The sequence below is a fragment of the Microtus ochrogaster genome, chromosome 18, assembly GCF_000317375.1.
Source record: "Microtus ochrogaster isolate Prairie Vole_2 chromosome 18, MicOch1.0, whole genome shotgun sequence".
In the NCBI taxonomy this organism is placed as follows: Eukaryota; Metazoa; Chordata; class Mammalia; order Rodentia; family Cricetidae; genus Microtus; species Microtus ochrogaster.
This window is the reverse complement of record NC_022020.1, coordinates 32262566-32271670: the sequence shown is the minus strand read 5'-3', so window position 1 is coordinate 32271670 and position 9105 is coordinate 32262566. Positions and strand designations below refer to the sequence as shown.

The 9105-nt window shown below is 40.1% G+C and overlaps 1 protein-coding gene across 1 annotated transcript; it reads right to left on the bottom strand.

The window, feature by feature from the left end:
- Positions 1-527: 527 nt before the first annotated feature.
- Positions 528-1712, bottom strand: LOC101993441 (neuropeptide Y receptor type 6). Its single transcript, XM_026783576.1, is given in 2 exon segments — positions 528-1580; positions 1582-1712. Coding segments are annotated over 2 exon segments (1116 nt in total). The 5' UTR covers positions 1645-1712.
- Between the last annotated feature and the right edge of the window lie 7393 nt (positions 1713-9105).

Below are 9105 nucleotides of genomic sequence, written 5' to 3'. Positions count from 1 at the left end.
CCACAATGTTCAGTCTAAATATTAAGACACATTTTCAACTTTAATCCAGGTATAATTAACTAATAAATTATCATACTGTGTTTTTACACTTATCCAATTAATTGAATAGCTATGCGAGGGAAAGGTCCAGTTTCATCCGGGAGTGGAACTTCTCTGATGTGAAGGAGGCACAGCAAGGGTTTTTCCTGACCGTAGCACAGCAGACACCTTTCTGGCTAGTCCAGTGGATAGCAGCAACATTGTGGCCCAGCCACAATGTTCTGCTGTCCTTGTCATCTGCTTCCTCATCTTTACTCCTTCCACAGCGATGGTGGCTAGGTTAAAAAAAAAAAAAGAAAGAAAGAAAGGGTGGGGCTACATCTTTGTGTGTTTTGTGGATGGATGGGATAGACATTCTTAACTTGAATCAAAACTGGGCCTAAAGATGTTATGTGTTTAACTCTGACTTTCTCTGCATCACACCCTATTCCATGCTGTTCCTTTTCCTTCATCCATTTCAGAAAGACTTTGGTTTTGGTTACTGATTTCTACACCCCTGCTGTTGTGCGAGCCAGTCTTAATGATCTTTTGGATTCATCTGTGTGCACAGTGGACAAGGCGATATTTTTGTATCTTTCTTGGGGTGCAAAACACCAACAGTGGTGAAGGAGCAGCATTAGGTCCTTCTGGAAATTCTTGTTGAGAAAGCCATAAAAGAGAGGGTTTATGCACGTAGAAACCATAGCAATCAAGTGACAAACTACAAATACCAGGTCATGGTGGCAGCTCATTAGCATCTCATGATACCAGTCAAAGATGACATTGAAGATGTTCAAGGGCAGCCAGCAGGCACCGAAAGTCACTACAATGGAAATCAACATCACATTGACCCTCTTGTTCTCATTGAGGCGGGTCTCATTTCCCCTCCTCCTGCCCACCTTCTTAGTTCTTCTTTGGAGGCAGATAACAATCCTCAGGTAGCAGATCAGAATGAAACCCAGAGGGACAAAATACTGGAGCATAAACAGCGATGTGGAAAAGAGGAGTTGGTTCAGTTTGGAAGGCCAGATCTCCACACAGGCTACCCGGTGGGTGTAGATATCATCAGGGAGAGAGAGATTGTGGAAGGGCTCGTTGGTGAGGTGGTAAGACAGGAATAAGGGAATAGACAATGAAAGGGAAATGAGCCAAATCAAGACGATGCCCCAATAGGCATGAAATACCCTGGGCTTCCAGCCACGGGGGTTCACAATCAGCTGATATCGTTCAATAGCGATCAATACAAGGGAGAATATGGACACAGAGATGGACACACTTTGCACGTAAGAAGTGAGTTTACACATGGTGCTCCCGAACACCCAGTGGTCCATCAGAGTGTAGATGACTGTAAAGGGGATGCACATGACACACACTAAGATGTCAGAGAGGGACAGATTGGCGATCAGTACGTTGGTGACGTTTTGAACTTCTCTCTGCTTCTTAAAGATGATGACGATAAGAGACAGGTTTCCAAACACTCCCATGATTAGGACCACAGTATATGCTATGAGCAGCAAGAGTATGGCTAGGAAAGGGGGTTGACAGGACTCGAAGTAGAAAAAACGCAGAGTTGTTGCTCTTGGCACTAGTTTTATTAGGTGCTGATTGGTTTGGGGGCACTTCCATTACGTCAGGGTTGCAATAAGAGATTTTCTAAGCTTGCTTGTATCATCAATGGGTGTTTGGTCATCAGTTCTTGAGGGAACACAGGATCTGAAACTCCCAAAAGAGTGTCAATGGGTTTAATCTTCCTGATCTCTGTCTGTGTTTGGTGGAAACAAAATGACATCAGCATGCTCTTGAGATCCTAAAATAAAACAGAACCCAGAATGTTAATGTAACTTCCTGTTTTTCAAGAGTCCCGTGTAGCCTAGGCTTTCCTCAAACTCGCTATGCATGCATGAAAGAATGACTTTGAACTTCTGATCCTCTGCTTTTACCTCCTGCGTGCAGATTACAGGCATTCATTCCCACACACGTAGTGTGGGACTAGAACTTAGTACCTCAGTCATGTTAGGCAAGCACATTATCAAGGGAACTACATCTCCAGCTCACAAAATCTTAGCAATATAGATACTATCGTTAACAGTATAGATAATTCTATTAACAGGACAGTGTTACTGAGGTTATGGATATGAGTTAAGCAGGTCTCTGTTTAGCTATGTTCTCTTCATGCTATTTTATTAGTCTTATCAGTAAGTAGTAAGATGATGTGGGAGGCTCCTCTGTGTGCTGTCATTATCATTAATGAATCTAAGTTCTGGCCTGTTGATAGGGCAGAACTTAGGTAGGCAGGGAAAAAGAAATGGAATGATGGGAGAAGAAGGGTGGAGTCAGAGAGAGACGTCATGGACCTGCTGCTGCAAGAGATAGACATGCTGAAACTTTGCTGGTAGGCCACAACCTCATAGTGATGCACAGATTAATGGAGATGGGTTAAATTAAAATGTAAGAATTAGCCAATAAGAAGCTAGAGCTAATGGGCCAAGCAGTGATTTAATGAACATGGTTTCTCTGTGATTATTTTTGTTCTGGGCAGCTGGGACAAACAAGTAGCCTTCCTGCTGCAGTAAGTCAAGAATGTGACAACACCCAGGTAACTATGTAAGGCAGTGCATACACACACACACATGCACATGCACACATGCACACACACATGCGCGCGCGCACACACACACACACACACACACACACACACACACACACACACACACATTTCCATTCCCTTCATCTTGTCCTATTTTTTTCAGGATCACATGAATGCACACCCTTTTCATCTAAAAGACTGAACAAATCCTCGAGGTAGAGATTGTATTGCAGAGCCTAGAAGACTATGTTTGGATTTGTATCTGTCATAGTGTGCTTGTGTTCACTCCAAAACTCATAGCTAATATTTATGGTAACAGTATTAAGAGGTGGAACTGTTAGGAGATAAGTAGGCCAAATGTTTTTTTCTCATCATGGATTAGAGCCATATAAGACAGGATGAGTGCTAAGGATGCAGCTTAGTAGTAGAGTGTTTAGTTAACATGCACAAAACTGTATGTTCCATCTGCTCCAAATAATCCATCCACCCATGCACTCATGCATGCGTGCATATACACCTGAATGCATCCATCTATCACGAGCTTGCTGCTTCTGTCCCTCTACATGTAAGGACTCAATACTTTTACCTTCTACAAAAGCATCATCCTGGGAAGACAGCAGTGGTAGTCACCATACCTGAACTTGCTGACACATTGATCCTGAACCTACTAGGGACCAGAACTATGAGAAACAAGTTTCTATTGCCTATAAATTATATAACTTTTGGTATCCCCTACAGCAGCACAAAGGAACTGTAGGACAAGTTCCAGGCAGAAGTGTTCACACTTTTGACACTGGCACACAAGGTGGTCATCTACAAAGTTCATGCTTGAGAACTGTTGGGAGCTGTGAACCCCCGGATCCTGAATTTCTTGTAAACACCTCGTTTCCCCCTGACCTGAGTGCCTACAGCTGCTCTGAGCATGAGACCCTCAGGAGTTCCTGATTGCAGGGGAGTGGTTTCTGGTGCGTTTGGCTGGGGCATGGCTATCCCTATATAAGCTGCCCCTGGGCACAATAAAGGAGGCATTCCTGGGGCATTTTGGCATCAAGGATGACCTGTGTCTCTGTCTGTGAGTCTTTGTGTGTTTTAATCTCCAGCCCCTTGCCCGGTTTCTGAACTGCATGATGGCACATAGAGCCCAGACAGGCGTCGTGCACCGCAGAGAACAAAGTGATTAAGTTACCAAAAAGTTGGAAAAAAGTCTTACAATTTTAAAAGCATGTTTATAATTTTGTGTTATGCCACTCTCTTAGCTTCCATCAGTCACTTGTAGCCTGCAGGCCACAGGTTGGACATACCTTGGAGAATTACTGGATATGATTTACATCAGATTCCAATCTGAAAAATGGGAGTAAATAATGCCTATCTATCTGAGTTCTGTGAAGATTAAATAACATTGTGCAGCTCAACTAGGTTTGGTACTCTGCTTAGATTTTGAGAATTAGAAAAGGAATTCAATGCATAGACATCTACTACTTATAATTAATTTTGTTTAAAACTCATTTCATCCATTCTTTCTTTCTCCAGATTTCATCTAATGTCCAGTGGATAAGGAACCATGGCTCAACAGCTCAGTGGTCATATCCAGTGGAATTATTTACATCTTGAGACATCACAAGCTTAAAACTAAAACTAAGAACTGAAATCTCTGTTCCAAAGAGGAAACATGGAAGGAGGGTAGAGGGGAGGGATGGAAAAACCTCCTCATACTGGTTTATTCTTTAGGAATCTGGGGTAAAGAAACATAAATAAAAGGATATTGATAAGGGAAACTGAACACTAAGGATGGGAGGAAATGAACTTTTCTTTGCTGTGTGAAATTACTTTGGCCTTCTCTTCCCCGAGTTCAAAGGCTTAGAAGATTGTTACTGGAAAGAAAGCACCTCAAGAATACTTTTGTCTGTACAATAAACACCGTAAAAATACCAGAGATGAATAGGAGCCACTGATAAACACAGCATACTTTGTAAAGAAAGCCTCAAGGGACTTGTCGATGATGTGGTGACAGGAGAAATAGCAATGTTTAAAAACATTAAGAAAGGTTTAGGGCTTGGGCGATTCAGGGTTTCTGCAGACCTGAAGTTACCAGACATTGACTGAAGGGCAATTTCAAACCATGTTTAAACTCTTCACATCTGTTGATAGACTTGAACTATAGGTGAGAAATGGAAGGCTTTGATTGCTAATTAGAGGCTTCCCACCAAGCAAAATTCACTTGGAGGGGAAAAGGAATGAAAGGGAGATGGTAACTACACATTCAGTCTGGTGTGCTAGTATGTAGTTCCTCAAAGAGGACATATCTGCTACTAGCTAGCTGCCACTCCCCAAGGGCTCAATTTCGTCATCAGTCAAATTGAAATAAAAAAATGGCCTCTTCATTTCACATCTTTACATGAGGGTCAATGAAGTGATACCTTGAAGACATCCCATAAACTGTGAAACATGCTCATTATTGTGTTGTTGCCTGTGTCAGTTACCTAGGCAGAACCCATCTGGCCTCTATCCTCCAGACACTGGAGTGCTCTGACGTCTACCATATGGTTTGTATCTACAGCATCACCTTTTGTGGGAAGAGATGGGGATGTTCTAGTTCTTTCTAATTTATGGAAAAACTAAGTCTCAAAAGGTCCAAGAAATTAGCTGGAGCAAAACATGCTCATCAAAGTCGTGTGTGTGTGTGTGTGTGTGTGTGTGTGTGTGTGTGTGTGTGTGATTTTTCTCTATAGTTATTATTGTCTGTAAGAAAAACACACTTCTTATGATTCCTGTGAAGACAGCTCTGATAACAGCTTCTCTCTTTACAGATGTATAATCCACAGACTTCACAGAGGCCCTCGTACGTGGACAACAGAGAAAGGAGTAAACAACAGCAGCCTTTATTTTTGTCCTTTCTTACAGATGTCTTCACAGTGGACTGGGGAACTCATTATCCCGCAATAGCAGGTGCAAGGTTGTGTAAAACCTACCCACTCTCTTGTATGTTGATTATTATTCAAGGGAAAAAAAAACTGCTTTCAAGACTTTAAATTCCCAGAGAAGCTTAGACCTCAAAAATGTTAAAAAAGCTCTGGATGGGCTTCATCTGGGAGGGACTCAGAGATGACTGCAGGAGCTGTATTGCCCAACGCCTGCTGCACAGCTCAAAGATTAGTCGTGAAATCCCTAAATATGGACTTCAAATTGCATCCTGGGTTTGGCCCTGTACATAATTGGTAACTCTAAAGTTTAAATGTGTAAATCCTGCTTATCTGGGAGTAAAGTAATGCCAAACTCAAGTTCGTAAAAAAATTCTTAGGATGCAATTCTATTTTAGGAATGTTCATCTTGGACGGCTTAGTTGGAAAGGGGCTAGAGATGCGAGATCTCAGAGGAACAAGTGACATTTTGCTCAGATCTATGGGTAATTCAGAACAGAGGTATTTTTTAATCTTCGGCTTGATTATATCTTGCTCATGAAGTGCCTACCTTGACTTCTTTTGTTTATTTCTTGTGGTGCAATAATTTCACATTAAATTAATTTTAAAATATTATTTGGGTTTATATTTTCAAGATGAACAAACTGAGAGCATTACTCTGTGAAAATCTCCATGAACAATTAAATTTGCATACCTAGATGTCTTTTTTGTTAGGTCTTTTATTATTAACACAATTCTTCTGATAGGGAAGGTAGGAGAAATTGGGCATAGGATTTATATGTTTGCTTTGATCGTTCTGTTCTTTTCTTGTCATTAACTCCCTCTGAAACGCAGTTAAGCAAAAAAGCATATTTTAAATTATTTATAACCATATTTTTGGCTTGGACAAAACTCTAAACTCTTTACTTGAAAGTGATTCTTCTGCAATCCTCTCATTTGGCAGATGCTACTGTGACCATAGCTCAAATCTCCTGGCTGCCAGAGTTCCATGTCCTTGCCAGTATTTTCTGTTGCTTCATGCTATACATTTCTTTTACAGTTCTACATTTTTACTATTAGTTGTTCAAAACAGGTCAAGAGCATTCTGTTACACACACACACACACACACACACACACACACACACACACACACTCACTCCTGAACTCGCTTTACCCTCTTAAGTTCTAAGAACACAAATTCTATCGTTGTGTTGTTGCAAATAGGATCCTCAGTGGTTAGAGAATCAATGATTTTAAAAGTACTGCACACTCTTTTGTTCATTCACCAAGTATACATGTGCCGAAAAATAGGCTGTCTTAACCTGATCAATATACAGTCTTGTGCTTTAATAGAAACAACACTTCTATTTTGACTGACAAACATGGAAACCAGGACCCACTAACTTGTTCATGATCAACTAGAATTGTGTATTCGAAACTGTTACCAGTATATATTTTTGTGTATTTAGTCATTTAATTTGTTTAAAAAATTAGTCACACAAATTTTTCCATGAAGAGAACTGGAACTAGAACCTATACATCCCTAAGAATGCAGATCCACAGTGAGTACCCACAATTAGCATCAAGAAACAAGTCGGACTCTCTCATGGTCTTATTAAAAAGTGCAGTTGTCCTGATCATTCAGCACGTTATGCAACCCTTTTTCTTCTGTTCAATTACCTGCCCATTAAAAGCTCAATTTTATATTTACCTTCTGTAGAACTGTGTTACATTTTATAATTTGAAAACTGCATTTGACCAATGCATTCATTTATTACACACACTTCATTATTTTTTTCTGCTGAAAAGAGTTTATATCTTTTTTTTCTTTTGAACTTGACAAGTGCCTCAGCTCATGTCAGGTGTTAGAAGAAAACACACATTTGATCACACAGAGCTGCTCTTCAAATCAAGCCGCACACGCTGTTTGGCTTTACTTTCTGTTTTAGGAATATTATGATCTTCAGTTCTTAAAACAGCACCACATCACATGGGTCACAGAATTTAGGCTTAGGTTTGCCAATAAAAATAAGTTTCCTGGAATTTAAAGTTTACTTACTAGCAGATAAACAAAAGTAATTAAGTCTTCATTGTGTAAATAGCAGCTCTGGGGACTTGATGCTTTCCCTACAATAGAGCATTCTACAGCTGTGGATTTGCTTTTTCAGATCACAAAACGAGAAGACAAGTGATACAGATAACATTGAAATGAGGAAAATTCCAATTTTTAATGATCTTGTACTCTAAAATTAAAATATCTTAGCACAAAATGCATATCTGAAAACCATATTTACATGAGTAAAAACATTTCCTACAAGTACGCTTCCCAATTTCTTACCTGTTAGAAATTTCCAGCTCTATTACTGTCTTTTCATCTTCCGCCTGCATTCTGTCTTTGGGCTCGGTATTTTTGAAGTTTATTTCTCTACAGAAGGATGCCATGTTAGCCATCTCTCGAAGTGCCAACACTTCCTTCTCCCCTCCTGATGCATCTCTGTAAGATCTGCAGCTTCCCCTCAGGAGCTACTCCCTGGAGTTGGAGTCAGTGCACTGCCAGGGAAGATGGAGTTCTGCCATCCAGTGGGTGCTTCAGGCCCCTGAGGAAGAGGCAGGGAGGAGTCAGGAACCTTGGCAGCAGTCAAGTCTAGCTGCAGCTGCTCAAGGGATGCTCTGAAAATGTCACAAATGTCCCTTTCTAGCCTCTGCAGAAGTGTTTAGAAGAGTGCATCTTGAAAACCTATGCCATTTTCTGGCACGTATAGTTATACTTTTCAAAAGAGACTGGCTTTGTAAAAAAATCTGAAAATTAATTTAAGTGTCCCTGGAAAATGATTAGCAAATATTAGTAGTTGTAGAAAATTTACTTCTACCTAATAGATGGAATTCATTCTACATTAGTGTGATAATTTGTTAATTGGGCTGATATACATCTACACTTGTGTTACCCAAATTTGATAATACAAATTATCATACAATGTAGAAGGAAATCATCTACATTTGTTTTATCAAGTTATTAGCATTAGTAAAATCCTTTTAATATTGAAATTAATGCTGAATTTCTTAGAAAGAGATTAAATAAAAAATAATTTCCCAGACAGAGAATCAAGTAGCCTGGACTGGCTTTGAACTTATTATATAGTTGATGTCGACTCTGGGATTCTGATTTTCCTGACTGCCCCTGCCAAGTGCTGAGATCACAGTAGTCAAGCAGTACTGTATTTCTGAACTGCCTGAATTAGGAAGTAATTTTAAGCAAAAAGAGAAAGTATCCATGGCCTGGATTGTGAGCCTAGTGGATATGGAAGAAAAATAGAATCAGCCTGAACTTTGTGAAAGCTGAGGAACTAAATAATGCAACTACTCACCTTTTCTTAAGACAAAGACTCAAAAATCTGACCGGATAGGCAAGAAGCTATTTTCCTTCGCAGCTGACTATTTCTTTGTGCAAAGGCACCTCATCCCATTATCCATTTATCAGGTGACAGACATCTAGGTTGTTTCCATTTCTTGCCTATTATGAATAGAGAAGCACTGAACATGGACAAGCAAATCTCTCTGTAGCAGGATGTAGAGTCTTTTGCCTGAAAGCTGTATAGTTGAAT